Source organism: Podarcis tiliguerta (assembly GCF_965153285.1).
Source record: "Podarcis tiliguerta genome assembly, chromosome: 11".
Taxonomy (NCBI): Eukaryota; Metazoa; Chordata; class Lepidosauria; order Squamata; family Lacertidae; genus Podarcis; species Podarcis tiliguerta.
Window position 1 is genome coordinate 594,335 of NC_139544.1, and position 27,867 is coordinate 622,201.

Sequence of the window (27,867 nt, forward strand, 5' to 3'; positions counted from 1 at the left end):
GCCTGGCGCGAGGGGCGCCCTGAAGCAGAGCGTCCCTCGCGCCAGGCAGCAGGCTGCTATCCCCAGCGTGGGGAGCGCTGCAGGGAACTCCTGGAGGGCTCCCCACGCTGCGGGTGTCTGCCTGGCGTGAGGGACGCCCTGAAGCAGAGCGCCCCTCGCGCCAGGCAGCAGGCTGCTATCCGCAGCGTGGGGAGCGCTCCAGGGAACTCCTGGAGGGCTCCCCACGCTGCGGGTGTCTGCCTGACGCGAGGGACGCCCTGAAGCAGAGCGCCCCTCGCGCCAGGCAGCAGGCTGCTATCGGCAGCGTGGGGAGCGCTCCAGGGAACTCCTGGAGGGCTCCCCACGCTGCGGGTGTCTGCCTGGAGCGAGGGGCGCCCTGAAGCAGAGCGCCCCTCGCGCCAGGCAGCAGGCTGCTATCGGCAGCGTGGGGAGCGCTCCAGGGAACTCCTGGAGGGCTCCCCACGCTGCGGGTGTCTGCCTGGCGCGAGGGGCGTCCTGAAGCAGAGCGCCCCTCGCGCCAGGCAGCAGGCTGCTATCGGCAGCGTGGGGAGCGCTCCAGGGAACTCCTGGAGGGCTCCCCACGCTGCGGGTGTCTGCCTGGAGCGAGGGGCGCCCTGAAGCAGAGCGCCCCTCGCGCCAGGCAGCAGGCTGCTATCGGCAGCGTGGGGAGCGCTCCAGGGAACTCCTGGAGGGCTCCCCACGCTGCGGGTGTCTGCCTGGCGCGAGGGGCGTCCTGAAGCAGAGCGCCCCTCGCGCCAGGCAGCAGGCTGCTATCGGCAGCGTGGGGAGCGCTCCAGGGAACTCCTGGAGGGCTCCCCACGCTGCGGGTGTCTGCCTGGTGCGAGGGGCGCCCTGAAGCAGAGCGCCCCTCGCGCCAGGCAGCAGGCTGCTATCGGCAGCGTGGGGAGCGCTCCAGGGAACTCCTGGAGGGCTCCCCACGCTGCGGGTGTCTGCCTGACGCGAGGGGCGCCCTGAAGCAGAGCGCCCCTCGCACCAGGCAGCAGGCTGCTATCCGCAGCGTGGGGAGCGCTCCAGGGAACTCCTGGAGGGCTCCCCACGCTGCGGGTGTCTGCCTGGCGCGAGGGGCGCCCTGAAGCAGAGCGCCCCTCGCGCCAGGCAGCATGCTGCTATCGGCAGCGTGGGGAGCGCTCCAGGGAACTCCTGGAGGGCTCCCCACGCTGCGGGTGTCTGCCTGGCGTGAGGGACGCCCTGAAGCAGAGCACCCCTCGCGCCAGGCAGCAGGCTGCTATCCGCAGCGTGGGGAGCGCTGCGGGGAACTCCTGGAGGGCTCCCCACGCTGCGGGTGTCTGCCCGGCGCGAGGGGCGCTCTGCTTCAGGGCGCTCCACCCGCCGGGCGGCAGGCTGCTATCCGCAGCGTGGGGAGCCCTGCGGGGACCTCCCGCAGGGCTGCCTAGGGTGCGGATGTGTTCCCGAAGCGCCGGGCGCTCTGCTTTCAGGGCGCCCGACGCTCCGGGAAGCAGGCTGCTATCCGCAGCCTAGACATCCCTGCGGGAGCTCCCGCAGGGCTGCCTAGGCTGCTGATGTCTTCCTGAAGCCTGGAGAGCAAGAGGGGTCGGTGCGCACCGACCCCTCTCGCTCTCCAAGCTTCAGCGAAAGCCTGCATTCGCCCCATAGGACGCACCCAGATTTCCCCTTCATTTTTGGAGGGGAAAAAGTGCGTCCTATAGGGCGAAAAATACGGTAGGTTGGCTGCTAATTTCCCGCACTAATAAGACGGTAGTGGGTTACTCTTGGTACAGCAAACTAAATATGACATAATAGGCATCACTGAAACCTGGTGGGATAAGTCCCACGATTGGAATGTAATAATGGAGAGATACAATCTATTTCAGAGAAACAGACCAGACAAGAAAGGAGAAGGAGTGGCATTATATGTCAGGGATGTGCATACCTGTGAAGAGATCCAAGATTTAGAACCTCAAAGCCAAAGTGAGAGCATTTGGGTGAAAATTAAGGGAGAGAAGAATAACAGTGACCTCATTGTGGGAGTTTACTATAGATCCCCAAGCCAAACGGAGGACATAGATGATGCCTTCCTGGAACAGATGGCCAAGCATGCAAAAGGAAGGGAGATAGTAGTAATGGGGGACTTCAGTTACCCAGATATTTGTTGGATGTCAAACTCAGCCAAGAGCAGAAGGTCAAACAGATTCCTCACTGGCCTTGCAGACAACTTCATTGTCCAGAAAGTGGGAGAAGCAACCAGAGGAACAGCCATTTTAGATCTGGTCCTAACCAATGTTGATGACTTGGTTAGTGGGGTAGAAGTGGAAGGATCATTAGGCGCGAGTGATCATGCTCTTCTGAAGTTTACTATACAGCGGAAAGGAGCAGCCAAGCATACTAGGACTCAATTTCTTGACTTTAAGAAAGCCGACTTCATAAAACTTAGGGAAGTGCTGGGTGAGATCCCATGGAGAGTAATACTAAAAGGAAAGGGAGTTCATGATGGCTGGGAGTTTGTTAAGAGGGAGATAGTAAAAGCACAACTTCAGGCAATACCAATGAGACGGAAACATGGAAGGTGCCTAAAGAAGCCAGGGTGGCTATCTAAAGAACTTTTAACTGAGTTAAGATTAAAAAAGGATGTGTACAAAAAATGGAAAAGGGGGGAAACCACCAAAGAGGAATTCAAACAAATAGCCAGCACGTGTAGACACAAAGAAAAGCTAAAGCACAGAATGAACTCAGGCTTGCTAGAGAGGTTAAAAGCAACAAAAAAGGCTTTTATGGGTATGTTCGTAGCAAAAGGAAGAACAAAGAAACAGTGGGGTCACTCAGAGGAGAAGATGGTGAAATGCAAACAGGGGACACAGAAATGGCTGAACTCCTCAATGCCTTCTTTGCCTCAGTCTTCTCTGATAAAGAAAACAATGCCCGACCTGAAGAATTTGGAGCAAATGATTCAGCAGAGGAAACACAGCCCAGAATAACTAAGGAGATAGTACAAAAATCCTTGGCTAGTCTAGATGTATTCAACTCTCCAGGGCCAGATGAACTGCATCCAAGAGTATTAAAAGAACTGGCGGATGTGATCTCAGAACCACTGGCAATCATCTTTGAGAATTCCTGGAGAACAGGCGAAGTCCCGGCAGACTGGAGGAGGGCAAATGTTGTCCCTATTTTCAAAAAGGGGAAAAGAGAGGACCCAAATAATTACCCCCCAGTCAGTCTGACATCAATACCAGGGAAGATTCTGGAGCAGACCAGAAATTCTGTGAGCACCTAGAAAGGAATGCTGTGATCACCAATAGTCAGCATGGATTTCTGAAAAATAAGTCATGTCAGACTAACCTGATCTCGTTTTTTGACAGAATTACAAGCCTGGTAGATGAAGGGAACGCAGTGGATGTAGCCTACCTTGATTTCAGCAAGGCATTTGACAAGGTGCCCCATGATATTCTTGTAAAGAAGCTGGTAAAATGCGGTCTTGACTATGCTACCACTCAGTGGATTTGTAACTGGCTGACTGACCGGACCCAAAGGGTGCTCATCAATGGTTCCTCTTCATCCTGGAGAAGAGTGACTAGTGGGGTGCCGCAGGGTTCTGTCTTGGGCCCAGTCTTATTCAACATCTTTATCAACGACTTGGATGATGGACTCAAGGGCATCCTGATCAAATTTGCAGATGACACCAAACTGGGAGGGGTGGCTAACACCCCAGAGGACAGGATCACACTTCAAAACGACCTTGACAGATTAGAGAACTGGGCCAAAACAAACAAGATGAATTTTAACAGGGAGAAATGTAAAGTATTGCACTTGGGCAAAAAAAATGAGAGGCACAGATACAAGATGGGTGACACCTGGCTTGAGAGCAGTACATGTGAAAAGAAATTAGGAGTCTTGGTTGACCACAAACTTGACATGAGCCAACAGTGTGACGCGGCAGCTAAAAAAGCCAATGCAATTCTGGGCTGCATCAATAGGAGTATAGCATCTAGATCAAGGGAAGTAATAGTGCCACTGTATTCTGCTCTGGTCAGACCTCACCTGGAGTACTGTGTCCAGTTCTGGGCACCACAGTTCAAGAAGGACACTGGCAAACTGGAACGTGTCCAGAGGAGGGCAACCAAAATGGTCAAAGGCCTGGAAATGATGCCTTATGAGGAACGGCTAAGGGAGCTGGGCATGTTTAGCCTGGAGAAGAGGAGGTTAAGGGGTGATATGATAGCCATGTTCAAATATATAAAAGGATGTCACACAGAGGAGGGAGAAAGGTTATTTTCTGCTGCTCCAGAGAAGCGGACATGGAGCAATGGATCCAAACTACAAGAAGGAAGATTCCACCTAAACATTAGGAAGAACTTCCTGACAGTAAGAGCTGTTCGACAGTGGAATTTGCTGCCAAGGAGTGTGGTGGAGTCTCCTTCTTTGGAGGTCTTTAAGCAGAGGCTTGACAACCATATGTCAGGAGTGCTCTGATGGTGTTTCCTGCTTGGCAGGGGGTTGGACTCGATGGCCCTTGTGGTCTCTTCCAACTCTATGATTCTATGATTCTATGAATACTTTTCCTTGTAAGAGTTAAGGCAAATGGTACATAGATATATAGGTAATCTTTTTTCATCTGTTGTGCATTTTCTCATACCCCATAGGATACATTTTTTCTACTATGGTGGTTGCTTGTTCCCATCAGGCGTTAACAATTGCAATGTGCTACTGGGGTCAATAAATAGTTCTGTATATAATAATAAAGAGAGTATTTTCTTACATGCCAGCAATGCCTCTCAATAAAGAAGACAACAATGATTGCTCATGACCACAACAACTGGTCAAACTGATCCACTCTCATTAGAATACTATTAACCTAAAGGTAGTCTAGCATCCCTTATTCAGATAGATAGATAGATAGATAGATAGATAGATAGATAGATAGATAGACATTGTAACTTTAGCATCCATCTTTTCTGAAACTTTCTGTTTTTTATAGAATTGATTTCTTTAATCTACAAACTCTTTCTGCTAGCATCTGTTTCAGTAGGGAATTGTTCAGTTCACAAAAAGGATCAGTCTGAAACAAAGTCTACTCAAAGTTACATAATTTAGTTCTTATGCAGGACATTAATCTTTTATAAAAGACCTTTTCAAGGCAGAAATGGGAAATTTGTGAATGAGCCATTCAGTTCCTTTACCAATTAAAAGTTTCATTTTAGGAATGAGCTTTTGTGCCTTGTTCTTAGCAAACTGCATGTTAGGAACTGTTATGCAACTTGAAAAATCTGATATTAATTAGTTTAAATAACACAATATTACCCATCGGCATGTTGCTTCTCATTTGAAAAATAAGTTGAAACTAGAGAATCGCCTGGCTAGCACGCAACATTAAGTTATAGTTTAAAATAAACTAAGATTTAAGGGTGTGAGTGCCTTTCTCCCCCCTCACTCCAGGCTCTGCTCGGCAGAGGAAAAGAAAAAGTCATAATCTTGCTTGTTGTGCCATGTGAGCCAAGGCCTGTGGTCTCTTTCCTCCATGCACACAATGAGTGGTAAACCAAGAAGTAACTAGTTTGGTCCCCTGTGCGACAGAATCAGGAGCAAAGAAGAGCGGAGCTGTTGTGTACATTAAACCACATTTTTAATTTAAAATGTGGCTTAATGTTGTGTGGAATTGAGACATCTTCTTTAGAATTAAATAAGCTGCTGTGCCTGACTCAGAATATGTTTGCTGTCAAGATTCTTGAAGCCATAGGTGTTATGAGACTTAACTGATTTGCTACTCTGAAAAGTCTTTTGTATTATATTTTGATGGTGGAGTGTGCTGTGTGAATTTTCTCTCAGAATTCTCTTTCCTGGGTTTCATTCTATAAAACTCAAATGGAATGTATGTGAGAGAGATAGATAGATAGATAGATAGATAGATAGATAGATGATAGATAGATAGATAGATAGATAGATAGATAGATAGATAGATGATAGATAGATAGATAGATGATAGATAGATAGATAGATATAGATTCTGTCTTCTTAGCCATTATATTTTGTCTTGTAATCTTGTGTTTCTAGAATTTAAAGTAATCTGAGCTGCCAGCCATTTGTTTGGCTTGATTCTCTGCAATTTAAATTGCTAAATGGTTGGTTCTAATTTTCTTGGTTTTAAACAGTGCTTTTCTTCTAGAAAAAAGGTGCCAGTATTGCATACCCTTAAGTACCCCCAGAAAAAAAGCACTGGTTCTAAGCACAGCAGGCCCAACCAGGTATCCACTATAGTGGCTTCATAATAAAATCCGATTTGCTTTATTTTACTCTGAATACCTGTGGATGATAAAGAACATACAAGCATCAAAATGTGCGATATTTTCTTTTGTAAAAACAGTATAACAAAAATACAAATTCAGCTACCTATCTCTTTTAAATAACTATGTGATCAGCATGAGGAAATATTCCTCATTAGGTTTGTAGGAATTTTTAACATCTACATATTAGAGGCCCACCTCTTTAAGAAAAAACCCACCCCAGAAAATAACCTAAAAATATATTATCAGTCATTATTGATGCATTCCACTTCTGTTATGTTTGAAATACAAAGAGCCAGGGAAAATCAGCTCTTCAAAGTAAGCTTCCAATATTTAGTCCTCTCCTTGATTGAACAATAGTCCACGGATGGGCTATTTAAGGCACACACAGGGTTTTTCTCGAGCTTCTCCTCTATTGGCCCATTAATTATATTGCTAATGGAGACCCAGCACCACTCCTTGAGCAGAGCCAGTAACTTCTTTCTCCAGAAGTGGTACAGCAATCTTCCCTCAACACTAACCATCAGGCCCATTAGTTGCAACTAGGCCTTGCCAGTCAGCTCTATGGGGGTGTGCAACGATGGTTCCTCTTATTGCAGGGGAGTCAGTGTGTTGCATCCAGATGTTGTTCAGCTGTAGTTTCCATCATTCCTAGCCGTTGGTTGTGCTAGTTGGCACTGATGGGATTTGAAGTCCAACAACATCTGGAGGGTAGAAGAAGAAGAAGCAGCATTTGGATTTGATATCCTGCTTTATCACTACCCAAAGGAGTCTCAAAGCGGCTGACATTCTCCTTTCCCTTCCTCCCCCACAACAAACACTCTGTGAGGTGAGTGGGGCTGAGAGGCTTCAGAGAAGTGTGACTGGCCCAAGGTCACCCAGCAGCTGCATGTGGAGGAGCGGAGACGCAAACCTGGTTCACCAGATTACAAGTCTACCGCTCTTAACCACTACACCACATTGGGTACCATGTTTCTGCCTATTGGCTACCTTGTCTACTCTCCTTTTGCTTTTATAGCCCCACAGCTAATGTTCATAGGCATAATTTAGGGGTCCTAAGCACCTTCTGTCAAATAGAAACAGGTGCAGCTGAAAGAGAGGGCTTTGGAATTACAAGGCTACTATTCCATTTTAGGGTGTTTGAGCCAGATAAATGAGGCGGTAAGATCCAGAAATTCTGCCCTCTCATCTCCTGCCAGAACAGTGTAAAGATTAATAGAAGTTGCTGAAAGTTCCTCTGGTTCCTCGAAAGTCTCTTTCTTTCTATTAGAAAGCCCCTGCTATAGAAGGAGCTAATACTGACTCAGGAAGGCTTGTACATGATCTGGTGGTGCTGGTGTTTTTCTTACTTGGAAGAGGTTTTTAGAACATGCAGCCGATGATGTCTGAAAGTATTTTTCTGCATACTTTGTGGGATGCCAAGTTTCAAATATGGTTTGAATCTCTTTATAATGTACATATGTGTGTCATGAGAACCCATTTACAGCAAGCTGATATTTTAAAATTCTTTGTTTTTCCTTGCAGACTGCATCCTCAGCTATTAAAGGTGCCATACAACTGGGAATAGGATACACAGTGGGGAACCTCACATCCAAGCCAGACAGAGATGTACTTATGCAAGACTTCTATGTAGTGGAAAGTGTGTTTCTTCCCAGGTAAGGGTGGCTAATTTTCCACCTAAAAATTGTGTGCCTAATGCTTTATTCCATTTTTATCCTGCCTTTCTTCCACATTGTTCAGGGTAGTATACATGCCCCCCTCCCTTTTTAAAAAAAATAAACTTTTGAAACCACCATGTGAAATAGATTTGCCTGAGATAAACCAGCTGGCCTAGGATCACTTTTTAAGCTTCGTGGTTGTGCATGGATTTGAATCCTGGTAACGTTAGTCTAAGTCTAGCATCAGCAACCTTGATGCTGGTTTTTTACATATTTATCACTTCTCAAGTATGGCTTAATTTAAAAGTATCCTTAAAAGTGGGATATAATTTTTCTTTAGTACAGTGGAAAGAGGATTGCTTTGTGAACAGAAGGAAGAGCATGAATCCATATAAAATGAAAGATTCATTGAAAGTAATAACATTTCTTAGAAGATTTACCTAGAAAACTATTAAGCAGTTGATGTTTAGTAGAACATAGTATTGTACTAACCTTAAAAAAAAAAAAAATACATGTGGTGGTGTGACTGCAGTTTAGCTGTTTATTTTATCTATAGTTGGAATCCGTTTTAAGGAAGAAGATTAATCTGTGAGAAGTCAGGGAGACTAGAAAGTCAACATGACTGGCTGTCAGGCTATTCAACTACTTTGGAATGCAATTAGGACAATAGAATGGTGTTTGACTTGATGAAGTAATTTACACACAAAAAATTACACAAAAGCAAAACCTGCAGATAATTTTCTACTTACTAAACTTTACCTTATCCCTGTGCAGCTATCTTTAATAACCATAACAGAACATTTTATTTCATAATAGTAATATCTGGAAATACTATGCTGAGAAATACAACAGATCCCACTATACTCTGAAACAATAGTGTATTCCTTGTACATGGTAGGGAATAAAAAAGGCATGTGAGTTTATGTCCAGGACTCTTTTGTACACCATTTTCTTTGTCTTTCATGTAACTTCCATTATAAATAACCTCAACCATGCAGATACACTGGTACCTTGGGTTACATATGCTTCAGGTTACAGACTCCGCTAACCCAGAAATAGTACCTTGGGTTAAGAACTTTGCTTCAGGATAGAATCATAGAATCATAGAATCATAGAGTTGGAAGAGACCACAAGGGTCATCGAGTCCAACCCCCTGCCAAGCAGGAAACACCATCAGAGAACTTCTGACATATGGTTGTCAAGCCTCTGCTTAAAGACCTCCAAAGAAGGAGACTCCACCACACTCCTTGGCAGCAAATTCCACTGTCGAACAGCTCTTACTGTCAGGAAGTTCTTCCTAATGTTTAGGTGGAATCTTCTTTCTTGTAGTTTGGATCCATTGCTCCGTGTCCGCTTCTCTGGAGCAGCAGAAAACAACCTTTCTCCCTCCTCTATGTGACATCCTTTTATATATTTGAACATGGCTATCATATCACCCCTTAACCTCCTCTTCTCCAGGCTAAACATGCCCAGCTCCCTTAGCCGTTCCTCATAAGGCATCGTTTCCAGGCCTTTGACCATTTTGGTTGCCCTCCTCTGGACACGTTCCAGTTTGTCAATGTCCTTCTTGAACTGTGGTGCCCAGAACTGGACACAGTACTCCAGGTGAGGTCTGACCAGAGCAGAATACAGTGGCACTATAACTTCCCTTGATCTAGACGCTATACTCCTATTGATGCAGCCCAGAATTGCATTGGCTTTTTTAGCTGCCGCGTCACACTGTTGGCTCATGTCAAGTTTGTGGTCAACCAAGACTCCTAGATCCTTTTCACATGTACTGCTCTCAAGCCAGGTGTCACCCATCTTGTATTTGTGCCTCTCATTTTTTTTGCCCAAGTGCAATACTTTACATTTCTCCCTGTTAAAATTCATCTTGTTTGTTTTGGCCCAGTTCTCTAATCTGTCAAGGTCGTTTTGAAGTGTGATCCTGTCCTCTGGGGTGTTAGCCACCCCTCCCAGTTTGGTGTCATCTGCAAATTTGATCAGGATGCCCTTGAGTCCATCATCCAAGTCGTTGATAAAGATGTTGAATAAGACCGGGCCCAAGACAGAACCCTGCGGCACCCCACTAGTCACTCTTCTCCAGGATGAAGAGGAACCATTGATGAGCACCCTTTGGGTCCGGTCAGTAAGCCAGTTACAAATCCACTGAGTGGTAGCATAGTCAAGACCGCATTTTACCAGCTTCTTTACAAGAATATCATGGGGCACCTTGTCAAATGCCTTGCTGAAATCAAGGTAGACTACATCCACTGCGTTCCCTTCATCTACCAGGCTTGTAATTCTGTCAAAAAATGAGATCAGGTTAGTCTGACATGACTTATTTTTCAGAAATCCATGCTGACTATTGGTGATCACAGCATTCCTTTCTAGGTGCTCACAGATTGTTTGCTTAATGATCTGCTCCAGAATCTTCCCTGGTATTGATGTCAGACTGACTGGGCGGTAATTATTTGGGTCCTCTCTTTTCCCCTTTTTGAAAATAGGGACAACATTTGCCCTCCTCCAGTCTGCCGGGACTTCGCCTGTTCTCCAGGAACTTCGCCTGTTCTCCAGGAGAACAGAAATCACGTGGTGTCGGTGAGGCGGCAGTGGGAGGCTTCATTAGCTAAAGTTTAAGGTTAAGAACAGTTTCAGTTTAAGAACAGGCCTCCGGAATGAATTAAGTACTTAACCCGCGGTACCACTGTACTCAATTGATAGTCCCATTTGCTCAAGTTGTCCAAGAAGTTTCTGTTATAAAGGTACCTGTATTCTCCAAGAAATGCTCTTACTATAACGTCAGGCTCGGACATCTCATTCCCTGATGGTTTGATTACAGCAACAATTGTCATTTGTTCAATATGAATAACATCAAGTGTGCAGTCCAGAATTATTGAGTAATATTTGGCTGAGTTTGCATGTGCTAAAATTTTTACTAGAAGCTGTATAAGCTCATTTTGGATATCTTTTTTCTAGGTAGTAAACCATTGTTTCATGATCTTTAACTCTGCACGAATGTTAATTCATAATAGGATCAAAAAAGACTAGATAGGACAAACTTCAAAAAACTCAATTGCTAGCACTGTACAACTTTTCAGTTCTACCACGGAATGTCAAGTTTTGCAATGCAAAAAATTCTGAGCAAAGCAATCAAACATTCCAAGATTTGTTGTCATTATTGTTCTTCTTGCCTAATTTTCTGTTGGTAAATATCTTCAATTGTTTTTCCTTTAGATAAGTACAATTCAAGTTATCCAGGTCTGATAGCTTTTTAAATCGTCAATATTCCTCTCGGGTGAATACAGAATGTTCTTCCAGTCTTTTGAACCTGTTTCTTGTACAGTTGAGGCACTTTTTTTTTTTTGCTGAACAACTTACAGCAAAAAACAACAACCCACATCTTTTGAGGCTGAACCATGGATGACACACTTCTTCATCATTTGCTAGTCTCCTCTTGTAGAAAATCTTCTGATTTTAGTCTTTGGGGAAATCATGGGACAATGTATAAATTATCACTGCAATAGTTAGCCAAGTTAGCAGGGTAACTAATTCAAGTTAGGCACAATACCATCTTCTTCTGCAGATTCTGCAGTACTCTCACTTCTTGACATCCTCGTTTTCCTCTGCGTGTTTTTCCAGAAATATCTCCAATTTGTGAAACTTCTGTCTTAGTGGTAGTAGGAGCACCACATTCTGCTCCCTCAGTGCTGGTTTCAACAGGAATATAGACATATTCATGTTTTTCAATTGCTTTCTTTGTACAAAGGTATTTCAGGAAGACTTCCTTGCTTTGCTTACGCCTTAGCTTTTTCTGCCTTTTGTTTTTTTTTAAATAATATTTATTGATTTTCCAATAACATAACACCACAACAAAAACAACTCCACAAGAAAAAGAGAAAGAGAAAAGAATAGTAAAAAAGAAAAGAAATTTAAAAAAAAAAACCCAAAAAGAGACCCTCCTCCCCCTTTCCCAAAAAACAAACACAAAAACATCCAAACAGCACAAAGTTTCAAATTTCTTCTTTTTTGACTTGTTTCCTCGACCTCCTCCCACCTCCCTCTTTGTATACCAGTTTTTAATCTAGTCGGCAAATTCCATCCAGCTTTTACTGCTTTTTCACTTATTTACTTTTATCCCTTTTAAAAAGAGAAATAATAATAGAAAAAGAAAATTAACCTTAAATCTTCTAATCTTAAACCCTATAATAATATGCCCTTATATCCTAATGTTTCCTCTTCCTTATCTTAATCCCTGAAACCAAATAGATTCCTTCCATCATCCCCCAAAAATACTTATTCAAACCATGTTACATTTAATTTTACTTAAAAATTTCCAATTTATCCCACCATCTCTTCCCCCCGGTTTCGGGTACTGCCAGTCCTTTCTACAATTTTTAAAGTCTTTCCAATCCATAAAGTCAATCAATCAGCCAGGTTGTCTTATATCCGAGGCCTTTAAATCATCTTCCTGGCCTGTCCGCAGAGTCTTTTTCGAGCCTAAAATTAAGTCCCAAGGCACTTTCCCCTCAACGTCTCCTTTAACCTTCTTGGACAAGCTTGCCCAAACTCTATAATTCCTTTTGTAGACCAGAAAATTGTCCAAAGCTTGCTCCACACTCTCTTTAAAGTTACTAAATTTCACTTCTTCAAACTTTCTCAAAGTGCCATTCTCCAAAATGTACCTTATCCAACCTGAATCACTCAGTCCAAATGTGGCACTACTTTTCCAAATCTGTCCTTTAAGCTCTTTACTCTCATAGTCCATTTTTTGTCCATCAATTTGAGGCTCTATTACTGTAATTTCCACAGACGGTTTCTCTTGCAAAGACAGAGCCTGTTCTGTTTGATCCATATTCTTCTCAGATATCCATCCTTGTTGAGTTAATTCCATTTCTTGAGCCGGGTTTGCTAATTTTTTTGCTTGTTGAGCCAAGCTGTGTACGTTTTCCTTCAAATCAGAAATACCAAATTCCAGAATAGACAGTTTTTTTTGAAATTCTTCAAACAGAGCTGTTATTTTTTCTGCCATATTCCCAAGCCTGTTCTTTCAATGTTATCTTGCTGTCAAGGTCAGTTACTGAATACAGTCTGCAGGATTGCAGCCTGTGTAGGGGATTTCCATCCAAAAGTATAACAATATGACAATCCAATATGCGTTTCTGTAGCAGTCCACAACAGTCTGTTACAGTTTCCTTTAGTTGTTTTTCATCCACCTTTCAATAACATATAGTTCAGCTCCCTTTTTCCTTTCCAAAAAAAAAAAAAAAAGAGAGACAAGAAAATTCAATTCTCCCTTAATCCGTTCCTTCTTGATAGTTATTTTCTAGTTGTAAGAATTCTTTTTCTCCTTTTGGCAGCCTGATCCCGGGCTCGAGACGGTAAAAAATAAAGTCAAATTACCCTGCTCTGCAGGGCTATAAACTGTTGAAACAATCTCCCCCTCTTCCCCTGCTTCCGAGGGGGGGTTTAAAGGGCTTAGGTGACAGATTTATTTCTTTACAAAGTGCTTTTTAAAGGCTCCAGTTTTCTCACTTTTGCCTTGATCTTTCTACAAAGTGGAAGGTGGGCTTCTTGTTTTAACCTTCCATCTGATGCCGAATTCCAGTAATTTGTAATCCAATTTCCATTACTTAAAAAAGTTTCTTTGATCCAAATGTCCACAGGAAAAGTTGGCGCTTCCTGACAGCAGCTGTGCGGCTTCACTCCCCGAAAGCAGCGATCGATCCGAAGTGCCGCGCCGCTCACCCCACGTCGCTCCGGAGCCCCGAAACCGGGTCTCCCCGCGAGTAGGGGAGGCGCTGATGGCACAAGCTGGATCCCAAGCCCACGGTCTTCCTCCGACCGTGGTTTTTTGCGGGTCTCCGCCTCGCCATAGGCGGTCAGACCCTTCCTTTCGGTGAGCAGTCCCCTCCGAGACGGAGGAAATCCGCCATTTGCCAGGCGCGCTCAACCCGGAAGCCAGCTTTTTCTGCCTTTTGTTGCCAAATTGAGCTCCAGATGGTCATTTTTTAATCATCCATAGCTCACTAGAAAAATGAATACATTTTCTAAATAAGCTATGACTGTAAAATTTTAAATTAAGTGCATTTTCACTTTGTGTGTGTATATAACTTCCAGTCAACTCTGTGGTCTATTTCATATATACATAAACAATTCTAATGTATGAATTACTTCAAAAATGATAAAATTCATCAAAATATATAATGGAATTAAAATGTTATCAAACATTTATAAGATACGACAAAGATTAATTTTTATATCACTGTGCCCCTCAAAGGTCAGTACTGTACCCCTCTGAGGTCTGCCCCAGGCAGTGGCCTCATTGGCCCTGACAGACTGTTTTAGAAAAAGGTTCGTAATTTGAGAGTTCTCCTGAATCTGCTCTTGCCACTTGATGTGCAGGTGGCCTCAGTGACAAGAGTGCTTTCCATCAGGTCAGCCTGCTGGCGCAATTACAGCCCTACCTGGATGCTGATAATTTGGACACAGTAATCTATGTTCTCAGGTTGGATTATTGCAACACACAGTACAAGAAGCTGCCTTTCAAAATGGGTCAGAAGCTCCAGTTAGGGCAGAGTGCACCTGCCTGGCTGGTGACAGGTTCAAGACAAATAGATCACAAAACACCAATTCTGTTCCAAATACACTAGCTGCCTTAAAGCTTCTGAGCCCAATTCAGAGTGCTGGTTTTGACCTTTAAAGCTCTTTTTGGTTCAGGACCCCGATATCTTCTGGAATGCCTCTCACACTATAAACCCTAGATCTTTGTATGAGGCCCTTCTCTAGGTCCCGCCTCTTAGGGAGGCTCAGGGGGCTTTTGCCATTGGGGCTCTCCGTCTGTGGAATGCACTTCTCAGTAGGTTCCAAGGTGCCCCTTCGCTGACATGTTTTCAACATCTGGTAAAGACTTCTCCCCCCCCCCCCACCTTATTTAAAGCTTCCTTCAAAGCTTCCTGTGGCTGATATGTGGGCTGTTGTTTTCTATGTTTCGTTTATAAATGCATTTCTTTGTGTTTTTAAGAGTATTGTAAGACACTTGGAGATCTTTGGATAATAAGAGACTAACAAATCCGAGTGATAACAATAAGCAAACTCTGAATTCCTTTATTTACTTTCAAAAGGAAATAATAATAATAATAATAATAATAATAATAATAATTTATTATTTATACGCTGCCCATGGATGAAAAGTAGGTTCAAATGAAAATGGCATGAATGTATTTTGGATATACGCAGTACACTTGTTGACTGATAGTTACCATGGCACACAAATACGACTGAGTGCTTGCTTTGCATTAGGTTTTTGCCTTGAAGCTGCATTTGGGATATTATGCAAATAGTTTCTCATCTTCTTTGCAACCTTCCCTAGATGAAAGGATGTTGTTGCCTTGCTTGCCTTGCCATCCAGCAATAAAATGGTTGCAGTTTTTGAATTTTGAAATAAATGATGAGGACCAGTTATTTAGTTTTTGATAGCGCAAATATTAAAGAGTTCCCAAGTAGATGACAATTATTATCTGTGATAATAATAATTATTATCTGTGAGTTTCTCCTCTTCCTCCACCCCTCTCTAAATTTCATCCGTAATCACAAGGGTTTGGGAAGGGTTCCTTCATGACGGTGCTGTACTTCTGCAACTCTGCCCAAGCTGTGTGAGCTCACCCAGGATGAGAAACTGGTCTCACGCGTCTGCATTAGATTTGATTCTTCTAATATCTGAAGGGGGGCTGCATTTGTCCTGATTTGCTTTGTTCACTTAATTGTGATATTATAAGTTGTAATAGTAGGCCATGTATAAAGGTAAAGGGACCTCTGACCGTTAGGTCCACTCACGGATGACTCTGGGGTTGCAGTGCTCATCTTGCTTTATTGGTTTGTAAAAGAGCACCATATTTCCAAGTTAGGAAATTGATTTTTTTCCATTGACTCTGAAGAAGAATTTCACACCTGAAACACACAGTGCTCTTTCTGCACTCCTGCCCAGTTCACTGTTTTCTAGCACCATTTGAGAGTCTTTTTTCTCTCGCCACTCCTCACCTGTTGGCTACTACAGCATTTGATGCAGAATTGGGCAACCTCTATAAAAACACAGCATAGCTCCACCCCTATACTCAAAGACAAATGTGGGCTGCTTTAATGATGTATCATATTCATATCAAAAAGTTCCACAAAAAAGAAGTCTAGTTCTTTTGAGCATGAAAAAAATTACTTTGCAATTTCTTTTTCTTTTCTTTTGGTGGTGTTGTTACAAAAGTCGGTCGAGTCCAAGCCAGAACAAGAACTGAACAGCCTTCTGTTAGTTTGAGGCACAGTTGCTTTCCTTGAACTATTTTCAGGACACATTCATGGAATTCAGATGTGCATGGATATCTCCATTCTACTGGGCTAGAAATCATACTCCTACAGTGGTACACAGGCACTACCTTCTGCAGTGATTTAAAGATGTAGCCTTTGGCATGGCTAGGGTAAATCCACTGGGTTTCCTTCATTTACTCCTGAAGCAATACACGATCACAAAAATTAACACCTTTTGTCAGATAAGAGCCTGAGTTATCGTGGAGGATATTTTTCAACAGTGCTTAATGCTCCATCAGCAAAAAATATTGGCATGCTGTGTTAATGCCTTAAGCCCAGGGATGGGGAGTCTACAGAGGCTGTTTTCCCAAGACTATGCCCCCCCCCCCCGGATGTCACAGGTGACATCAAGTGTGAGGCAGGTGAAGACATGGCTTCCAAGGAACAATTGGAGCTCCCCGTTGTTCATTTGCAAGTAGGGCCCACTAACATGCAGATTAGCTGATCTGCACTGACAGTGAGCCCCACTGGAATTGCTGCACTAACGGCTTTCCCATGGAGCTTGCTTTGCCTCTGTGTGGGCACAGTTTGAATTCAAACAACATCTGCTAACCGACTTCAAAGGAGCTTGCAATAACTGCCAGTCCCTAGTTACAGTGACCTGTGCCCCACCTGTCAACCTACAGTGGAGAAATGGCTTAGTCTCTTTTTAGAAGAGGAGAGAAGCATATTAAGCTAAAATTGTCTGAGAATGTATTGAAACTTCATATCCTGTTTAGTCATGTGGGCTTGCTCCTGCCTGCTTCAGCTCTGCACTCTGCTTTTGGGGCAGTTTTTTTTAAAAGGTTCATATTTATAGTAAGATTTCTGTTCTTAACGAATTTGTGTAATACCTTTAAATTTCTCTTTTCAATTCAGTGAAGGGAGCAATTTGACCCCTGCTCATCATTATCCTGACTTCAGATTTAAGACATATGCTCCTTTAGCCTTCCGCTACTTCAGAGAACTTTTTGGTATTAAACCTGATGACTACTTGGTAAGAATTTACATCCCCCCCTACAAAAATAGGAGTGGTATGGAATAGCTTTCTGTTTCTATAGAATGTGCTATGAATAATTGTAGTTCTTGACCATGCATTTAATTCTTCAGCTTATAATTGGTTGCCCTAAAACCCGATGTGTTAATTGATAGCTCAGCAACTGCTTGAGTCATTATTTCTACTGGAATATTGTAATTGAAATTGAATACTCCTGTGGATTTTGCTGATTGAATTGTAGTTTAGAGACCTCCATCTGCTAATTGCCTTGTAATTGTCTAGCAAAGTATATAGATATTTGCTTCCATATGTTGTAACCTTGAACTAGAAAAGCACAGAGCTCCATAGTTAAAATCCCTCAAGATTTTTGCACTCTTGCACATACATTCAGTGTCAGAAAAAACAGTCCACAGCAGGCTTTTTATGTGTAGATCAGCTGTAGCAGATAAATCAGCTGTTATGCAGAGAAAGGATTTCCTGTAGCAAGGGGACAATGCATGTTGGACAGCTTGCCTTGCCATATTAAGATCCTGTGTAGCAATCTGTTCCATTACCCATAGTGGCATTAAATTTCTCTTTTTCCGTGTTCAGTATTCTATTTGCAGTGAACCTCTAATAGAACTATCCAATCCTGGTGCCAGTGGATCCTTGTTCTTTGTCACTAGTGATGACGAGTTCATAATCAAAACAGTTCAACACAAAGAAGCAGAGTTCCTTCAGAAGCTGTTGCCTGGCTACTACATGGTAAATAAATTCAAATTCCAGGCTCTTCCTGTTTAGTTTCTTTTGGGGAGGTTGTGTGATGGCTGTGTGTGAATTTTAACTTGGCTTTTTAATAGCTTACTTAACACTTTACCATAATCATGATAAATTTTAAATACTGCTTTCCCCCTTTGTATTTGTGCTCTTATTTGCTACACGCATGAGAACTTCTTTAAAATTCTGAGTTAATAAATGAACACTTTTAACCATAACTGTTGGTATGGCTTGCCATGATGCTGATAAATCAACTGTGCATTTGTGGTGTTGTACTTAACTAAACTTCTTCTTTGGCAGTCACTTGTAGCCGAGTAAGATTGTCTTCCATAAACACTGTTTTAACAATGAATCTGTAAGTGACTGTGGAGGCCAATTTTGGACCCACACGTCTTTCCACAGTGGGGACATTGGTTTCCGGGTGGGAGTTGATAATAGTGTGGATTTGCCAAGCGTGCCTTCCTCTTAGCATGTTTCTCCCTTGCGTTCTGAGTTTGAGTGTCTTCATAGTCCATAACACCTTTGGTAAAGGCTGTTCTCCAACTGGAGCACTCGCAGACCAGTGTTTCCCAGTTGTCGGTGTTTGTACTACATTTTTTTTAGATTTGCCTTGAGACAGCCTTTAAACCTCTTTTGTTGACCACCAGCTTTACACTTTCCATTCTTAAGTTCGGATTAGAGTAGTTGCTTTGGAAGATGATAATCAGGCATCCGCACAACATGACCAGTCCAACGAAGTTGATGTTGAAGAATCATTGCTTCAACACTGGGGATCTTTGCTTCATCCAGTACACTGATATTAGTTCACCTGTCTTCCCAAGTGATGTGTAAGGTTTTTTGGAGACACCGTTGATGGAATCTTTCGAGGAGTTGAAGATGGCGTTTATAAGTAGTCCATGTTTCACAAGCATACCTTAAGGTTGGTAGTACAATAGCTTTGTAAACAAGCATTTTGGTTTCCTTGCAAATGTCCCGGTCTTCAAACACTCTGCACTTTAATTGGGAGAAAGCTGCACTCGCAGAGCTCAGGCGATGCTGGATTTCGGCATCAGTGTTGACCCTTGTGGAAAGATAACTGCCTAGGTAGGAGAAGTGATCAACATTTTCCAACGTTACACCATTGAGTTGGATTTGTGGCACTGCAGAGGGGTTATTTTGTACTTGTTGGTGCAACGCTTTCGTTTTTTGGATGTTGAGCAACAAGTCAAACTTTTCATAAGCTTCTGTGAAGATATTTAGAGGTTTGGAGGTCATCTACTGGGCATGCACACACTACATTATCTACCAAACCAATAACCCTCCTATCACAAACATATTTAAAAGGACATGGAATGTTAATCAGCCCAAGGCACCTAAAGATATATAATGAAGGCATATGATACATTGAATTGTATATGCAGAAAGAAGAGGAGCATCAAGAAGAATGGAAGTAATTTAAGGAATATTTAGCAAAATATTATAATATAACATAAGTGGAATTACTTTCAAGTATTAAGTTTGGTTTAGGATTAAATTATGTTGATTATGTATAAGATTATGGATTAAGAATATTATGAAAAGAAAGGAAGTTAGTAATTTGAACAGGTTAATTTTATTAGAAAGTGGATATTGAAAAATTGCTAAAATGAGATTTGATGAAAATCAGTCAGGAAGGATTTGAGGAAGTCACTCAGCAATGGAATGTAATCTGTATTTTTAACTGTAAGAAGTGTTGTATGTATGTTTTTATTTTTTGTATGTTTTGTTATTAGTTATTTTGTGTGGTGTTAAATCTGGAAAATTAATAAAAAATTGGGGGGGGGGGAGTTGTTTGGAAGCAATCTCACTTAATGGGATCTTGAAGGGCTTCAGTGTTCATTTTGTGCCTTGGTTTCCTCCCTTGAAGCCTGCGTTGAGGTATAATCTTGATAGCCATCATGGAGTGTATTAGTCAGTGATCTGTCCAGCAGTCGTTGGCGCTCATCATAGCTCTGGTAAAGAGCACATCATGGCGATCTTTAGCACGGACAATAACATAGTCTAAAAGGTGCTAGTGGTTTGACCGAGGATGCCTCCACGAAGTTTTAAATTTATTTTTCTGTCAAAAGAGTGTGTTGGTAATAACAAGGTTGTGTGCTGCACATATCTTCAAAAGTAAGATTCCATTCTGGTTGCTGTTGCCAATTCCTTCTTTCCCAATAGTCCCAGGCCGCAGATCGAAATCTTACCCAGGAGGATAATTGTATCTTCCTTAGGCGTCTCTGATCCAGCTGAGAGTAAAATTTTTCTTTAATGTGTTCATCAGCATCCAGTGTTGGTGCATAAGTGCTTATAATAGTAGCCTGTTGGTTTTTGGTGAGCTTTATTCAAAGGGTTGAGAGTCACTCATTAATGCCGGTATGGACTTCTGACAGGAGCTTCACGAGGTTGTTTTTGATAGCGAAGCCTACCCCATGTATTCGATGTTCTTGTTCAAATAGACCTTTCCAGAAGAATGTGTAGCCTCCTTTTTCTTCCTTCAGTTGTCCCTCGCCTGCTCTTCGAGTCTGTTGAAGCACTGCAATATTGATGTTAAAACTTCGCAGCTCTCTTGCAGTGATGGCAGTTCTGTGAAAACAGGATGCCTGTTATCTGTGTTATCTGACAAAGTCCGTATATTCCATGTTCCAAAGTTCAATTGTCTTTTACGAACGCAAGGTGGTGACCCCACTGGGCGTGGTAATCCAGTCAGGGAAAAAGGGAGGCAGACTATGTTTAGGGCACCTTTTCTAGCCCCTCCCCCTTTTCAGGGTAAGCAGAGTGGATCCTAAAAAGGGCTGCTCGGTCCTGGATACAGCTGCTGAGGGGCTCAACTGCCTTGTTCCTTGAGTCAGAATGACTGAATCTGTATCCACCTCCCATGTGCCAGTTCATGACTAGGGGCTTCCAGATTTCATGATCCTGCCCCTGTTACAATTTGCCGGTCGCCATGGGACTTTTGGGGGTTTGGGTTGGGTTTTTGGAAGACGCCTGTGTGTGAATTTGTTTTATATGTGTAGATCAGTGCACGCTGATCAACACACAGTCTTTGCAGTAGGGCTCTGTTCCAATGGCATGAGTAGTCATGACGAACCAGTAGATCCTATCTGCTGCAGCCTTCACCCGCCTTCCCATCTGTTGTAACATATCGCTTGTCATCACCCGCCTGTTCTGCCGTTGAGGACTTCTTGGATCATTCTTTGTCTTGCTCCTTCCCTTTGACCTTACTGCCTTGGGTGACCCTGCTGGAAGTACGAGATTCCCAACGGCTTCACTCACAAGGGTCATAGGAACATGCAAGCCCACTCACTACAACAAGGTGATGATCCAGCGAGTGAGACTTAGTAAACTATGCATTTATATACTAGCAGAGTCACTGTTACCACCTCTTACATCTAGTCATTATTTCAGAACTTGTCTGTTTAGGCCTTCTGACTGTCCAAAATTTGAGTAATAGGCTCTACTTTTGCCAAAAAAGAAAGTGTGGGGAGAATATCTGCTCACCTGCGACTCCATTGCCGAATGGCCCGACCATGGTGGGTTCAGGGGAGTTGCCATCTTCCGATGTGGTCGGGGGAAGGGATGGCTGGCACTGCCCCCCTCCAGCCACAAGAGGCCCTCAGGTAAGGATGTTCAGTGCCCACTCAGCCAATCGGAAGCTGGATCTTGGGGCTGCGAGCAGCCCACCCCTAGCTTTTTTAAGGCGGTGGCCAGATGTTGGCCGCCCTCTTGGCTGATCGTCGTGGGAAAAGGTGGGGAGAATGTGTTCCACATGGATTTAACCAGAATTGAGAGATCAGAAGTGGGCCACATTATCCCATGCATCTTCTCTACTGTTCACCAGAATTTCCACCCTGGCTGCCTTAAATGCAGTTAAACATAACATATTCAGTGACATTAACCTCTATTATTAATTAGGTTTCCCTTTAAATTAGAATTTCAAAATAGCTGGAAACTCCTTGCTAAGGGCTAGTGTTCTGGTTAACGTCAGTTTATGTGGTTAATGTTCACTACGATTAATGTCAGTACCTATGTAACAGATAACCATAGTTAAGGCAGATGGGGGAATTTCAAACCAAAGCATGGAATAATTTAGATTGCTTTTCACCACTGGTCCTCAGTGTAGAGAGCCTTCCAATTTAAGAGCTTAACTTTTTTTTTTAGTTTAGTTTAAAATAAAACACTTCAAGCATTATTTCATTAAAAGTATATGTCTGGTTTGTTTAGGATAGACTTGACTTCCTAGTCTATATTAAGGTGCATGCAGAAATCTTATTTTAAATGTGCTTCTGATGTTCATTGGTGCTTCTTCATTTTGTTTTTAAGAATCTCAACCAGAATCCAAGGACACTCCTACCAAAATTTTATGGACTGTATTGTGTTCAGTCGGGAGGTATTAATATCAGGATAATTGTGATGAACAATGTTCTGCCACGATCACTGAAAATGCATTTCAACTATGACTTGAAAGGCTCCACGTACAAAAGGAGGGCATCCAGGAAAGAGCGAGAGAAGTCCAATCCCACCTTTAAAGACTTGGATTTTCTTCAAGACATGCATGAAGGATTATATTTTGACTCGGAGACTTATAGTGCACTCATGAAAACGCTACAGAGGGATTGTCGAGTAAGTAAGAACTTTTGATACCAATAGCTGTTGTCAGAGCATGACTCCACTGTTTACACAGTGCGGAATGAATGGGCTCTTGTCCATAAAAGAGTTCTTGTCCACAATAACTGCATTTCATCTTGAAGCTGCAGGCAGACTCCCTTGTTTGTGTTAACAAAATATAGTTTTGGCTTGAAGGGTATAAAAGGGAACCGTTGAAAGGAAGTAGGTGGAAAGATGAAACAAGAGGTAGTAAATGTGATATTCTTTGTATGATTTTGGTGTCTCATGGTTGTGTTCTTGATTGCTGTCTTTTCCTTTCTAACCACACCTAACTGTGTTTCCTTTAATTGATCTTTCCTTCTTTTTTCCAGTCTGTTAGGAACTCTCTAGGTTCCCTGTTGGGCCCTTTGTTTTTATTCTTTGCCTTTACCCTTTAGGTTCTTTTAGGCTGCAGTCCTATATACACTTATTCAGGGGTATCTCAATAGGACCTATTTCTGAGAAAACGTGCATAGGATGGCACTTTATTCAGTCTTTCATTATGATTCATTGTTCTGCAGTTTTGCGTGCATTTCCCATACATGATTTCAACTAGACACGCTGGGCTGCAGCTCCAGTCCAGCCTTTTTCTTCTGCCTGCAGCTCTCTCTGCTCCTCCCTTCTGCCTTGCTTTCTCTCTGCCTGCCCTCCTCCCTTCTGTTGGCCAGCTCACAGGTGGAGGAGGGAGGCAAGGCACTGGAGGTGCAAGGGAGGCCCCCCCCCAGCCCTTCTGCTATGCTCAACCCTTGAACAAACCCTCCACATATGATGGGATTTGACTGTACATTGATGGTGGTCAGAGACACTTTTCTAACTTATATTCTTATTTGGTTAATCTTTCATCTTTTCATCTTGCTATTATCTCTGTGTGGTTTCTTTTCTTTTAAGGCCAAGTCTTTCAGAGATGGGATTTCTAATCCCCTCACCCTCTTTCTTTCTATTCAAGCTAAAGATCTTGGTTTTGTATTTGGATTCTTATGTCATTCTCAACCCCCCGGATTTAGTATTTTTTTTCTCTGACAGTTTCCCATACCTTGTTCATTATCTTCTTTCCCCCCAATTGACTTGTTGTAATGTCCTTTTAGTTGGTCTTCTCTATCCCACCTTATGGCTCTTGTTTTTGTTTTGCATTTTGCCACCTACTTAACTTTTTCGGCTCAGATACACACAATGTTTCTCTCCTCTTGGTTTTTCTTTGCTCTCCTACCTTGCCCATTTTGCATAAAAGGTTCTGTTAACTTGCCTTTTTGTATGTATTCATGGTCTAGCTCCTGCTGATTTCTCATCTTGGCTTTCTACATGTTTTTCCCCTTATTTTTTGCCTACATTATATGCTTTTTGTCTTATTGCTGCTTATTTGTGAAAAGTATTACGGAGTTGATTATCTACCTCTTCTTAAAACATCTTTCCGGAAGCCTATGTTTAATGGTTGTTGCTGCCTTCTTATGTTTTGTTCTATTTTCAACTTCTTTTCTAAAGAAAGCATGTAAGCCTTTTGGGCTGTGTCTATTTTTTATGTGTTTTGTACATCATGTAGCTCTTAAGCCATTTCAGAAATTGCTATTACTATATGATGTGATGCATCAGCAGTATCAAACTGCAATACCAAACCCAGAGTAACATGGTTACGTTAAATGTTTTTGGAGTAGAACTGCTAATCCAGACTTGAGGTACAGTCACTGAAAGTTAAGCCTTGTAGTAACTTGTTTTTTTTATTAAACGTTTATTTTATTAACAACTTTCTATGGAGCCCTTCAGCGTCAGTTTCCAAGGGAGTATACAACCTATGATAAAACATACAAATATACAATAAAAACTATAGAGGGTTGCATTGCATTATGTCCTTGATGCTGATGACAGGAAAAGAGAAAGCTGCCTTCTGCTGGAGCAGTTTTGGGATATAATTTCTATTGGCATGCATACAGTTAGACAAGTAGTATTTGGGCAGATTTCACCTCAGCAGTGGTACACTCATTTTAGCAGGCTCTATGAGTTGTGTATTTTTAGGATGTAGGTTTTATATATGATTCTAGATAGCAATGTGATTTTATGCAGAATTTTGTACTGTTGCTTCGTGTGCTGTACCTATTTCTCTTACATGCAAATGGCCAATGGCCCAAGCAGTAACCAACAACTTATTTCTATAGAATAGGCTACACAGGCCCACTTCTCCCAGGGGCTGAACCTGGGGCCTTGTGCATTCAAAGCTGTAGCCCTACCACTGAGCCATGGCCCTTCCTTAGCCTGTTGAAGGTTTCTGTCAGTAAAACAGGGAGGAAGGCAGGCGACTTTTGTGGACCCTCCACGGCATCCCTTCCCCACTCTGTGAGAGGATCCCTCTCACCCGCTGGAGCATATTGGGGGGGGGAGCATTGCACATGAGACTGCAGCTGGGTGTGCAAAGCGACAGAAGAAACCTCCCTCCCCACGTCACTGATGCAAACTTCACTGGATCAGTGTGAGAACTGGCATTGGATACCGCAGTTGAAAGCAGCATAAAACAAGGTACAAAAGGTTTTGGGTTTTTTAAAGCCTGGGAGATTAAAAGGTCTTTGCCTGTCACCAAAATTATGACAGTAGAGATGTCTGCCGAGCCTCCCTGTGCAGAGGGCAGGGAAGTTGCCCTGTCTCCTAGGATGCTGCTAGGGAACAAAATAAGGGAAAGGCTCTTAGGCAGGTGTGGCCAACATGGGGCACCCATGGGTCAGAGGAGAGTCGGAGTCCAGCAACATCTGGGGAGACCACATTGGCAGCTTGTTTTGTAGGGGTCATAAAAGGAGTAAATCAGAGAATAAAAAGTGCATTGAATGAAAGTGTTCTGATGTGAAAACAACAACAACAACAACAACATACTAATAATTTATTATTTGTACCCAGACCATCTGACTGGGTTGCCCCAGCCACTCTGCGCAGCTGCCAGCATATATAAAAACATAGTAAAACATTAAGCCTTAAGAAGCTTCCCTGTACAAGGCTGCCTTTAGATGTCTCCTGGTTGAAATGGGGTTATAAAACAAAAAGGGCATTCCTCATGGGCAGATTGCCATGTTCATTGGCGCAGCGCAACCTGATGTCAAGTCGTGTTAGTGAACATGAAGCCATCTTTTGTTTGGATTTTGAGTGTGAATTTGGAGATGATCTAATAATCAGCTGCATGCTCATGAGACATTCTTCCTAACAAAAGGCACTGTTCCTCATCTTTGGTCTCCAGAAATGAATATTCCATGAAATCAAGCTATTAGTGACCATCTGCTCTGGACATCCACATGCTTCTTCTACCCTTAGAGTGTCAAGAGGTTTATTGTAGCCTCAAACTATGAGGCTGTAAAAATGTACCACAGTGACAAAGTTCCCACTTGTAAGGCCCTGAACCAATGTTCTTCAAACTTGGGTTGTTGGATGTTGCTGATCTGCAACTCCCGCTGTCCCTGATGTATTGGCTGAGTTGGCTGGAGAAGCTGGGAATTATAGTCTAACAATGTTTAGTGACCCAAGGAATAATATTGGGTCCTAGTTACCCAGTGTGGTACCTCTCCTTGTACCATTCTGCCTTGTGTGTTGATATCTGCTGGGGATGCCCTGCTTGTTAGACCATTTTCAAACTAGGTTTGTACCTTTACAGCTCATGAAAGGGTCTCATCAGTGGCAGCTCCTCCGCTGTGAAATGTCCTCCTTCTTGAAAGCTGGCTGGTGCCAAGAATGGTTAGTCTTTGACACCAGCTAAAAACTTGCCTCTTTAGCCATCATCAGGCCGCTGATTTTTGAGTAGAGGTTACACGGAATAATTTTATATTGTTTTAATATTTTTATTGGAATTGTTTAGTTGTATTTTATGTCTGATGTATGCTGCCCTGGGATCAATTGTCTGATGAAGGGTAGGTTGAAAATGAAATACATAATAAAATATAGTACCCCAATTACTCAAACTGGGTATGAACAGCACCAAATTCATTCATAAATTCATAATGTCTTATAGCTTGGTATTGAAAGTGTCTTCAAAACTGTGTCAAACCTATTTGCTAACAAGGGCTTCTCCTGCACTGTAACAGTATTATATTAACCATTTGTTTGCCTGTGTTTTTGCAAAATGCTTTTTTCCCCTTTGAAAAGACAGTGATACCCATGAAAACTTTGGGCTTCCAGCCTAGTCTGCCTGTTTGTAAATCTACCCCTGCAACTAAAAAGGCGGTCAGATTATTAAAGTGAAGCAGCTGCTTCTACATTTCCATAGAAAAGGTTCTGTGAAAAGGCTACTGGTTCTGGGCTTGCTTCTGAATGGCTTCACAATGGTTGCCAATATTTACCATTTGCAATGGAATTTGAAGTCATCACAGGAAGGTTTGGGATAGGCACGGCATCTTGTTCTCTTCCTGCTGGCAATCATTTGCAAAAGCCAGGACAGACCCTGTAAACAACAGAGACAATTTTCTGAATATTTAATATTTTGATGCTCTCCTATTGGGATTTTAACAATAGCAGAGTTAGGATGTTGGAGTCTTTTTGCTTTAGTAGATTTTAAAAGTAGACAAACTTCTAAGGCCTCAGGGAGGAGGGGTGTCGTAATGCAAATAATTATCTGGAAAAGGCTCTATGTAGTCTTGATTCCATGATAAAAATGTTTGCATCCTTTTAATAAAAGGATAAGTGGAAGAATGAATATGGGAATAGGCAGTAAGAGGGAGATGCTGAGAGAGGAGTGAAGAAGTTGGAGAAAAGTGAGGGATGCCGTGCCAGGTTAATAATATTTAACTGTAAAACTTTTGTATGTGACGGTTGCCTGTTCTAAATGTAACATTCCTTAATTAAATCTAGGTTTATATTTGTGTTCTGGTCTGGGTGGTTTAGAAGGAAGATAATCTCACACGCCACACACACACACACACACCCTGGTGTGATGGAGGCCTGAGAGTATATGCAAAGAGAGGATACAGATATCGTGATGCTCTCTGCAGGTGCAGAGGTGGGGGCCAGAAGTATCTTAAGAGGGACTGAGGCGGGACTGAGGGGCTGACCTTAAGAACAGTCTGGGGACAGATTGCAAGCGACCCCAGAAACATGGCAAGCCTTATTTTAAGTTACACGTTTTATGGTGAAATGCTTTCATTTATTATCACTGCACATTGAATGCTCTGTGTTTTATGCCTTTGTGTGTTTACATGTAAGGTTCAAGCATCCTTTATGCTTGAAAACTGTTTTGGTAAAAATGAAGTGCCAGTAGTCATATCTTGATAAAAGTGCC

The 27,867-nt window shown here is 42.7% G+C and overlaps 1 protein-coding gene across 4 annotated transcripts in view; it reads left to right on the forward strand.

The window, feature by feature from the left end:
- Positions 1-27,867, forward strand: part of PIP5K1B (phosphatidylinositol-4-phosphate 5-kinase type 1 beta) — a gene marked incomplete at its 3' end in the record, with an annotated part of 100,694 nt that overhangs the window by 29,769 nt on the left and 43,058 nt on the right. For 3 of the 4 annotated variants that reach the window (XM_083403457.1, XM_083403458.1, XM_083403456.1), the window contains exons 4-7: positions 7,779-7,909; positions 17,108-17,225; positions 17,817-17,969; positions 22,305-22,604. In XM_083403457.1, the coding sequence (XP_083259583.1) occupies positions 7,779-7,909; positions 17,108-17,225; positions 17,817-17,969; positions 22,305-22,604 (702 nt within the window). The remainder of the gene's footprint in view (positions 1-7,778; positions 7,910-17,107; positions 17,226-17,816; positions 17,970-22,304; positions 22,605-27,867) is intronic. The other variant, XM_083403459.1, reaches the window with a different exon arrangement.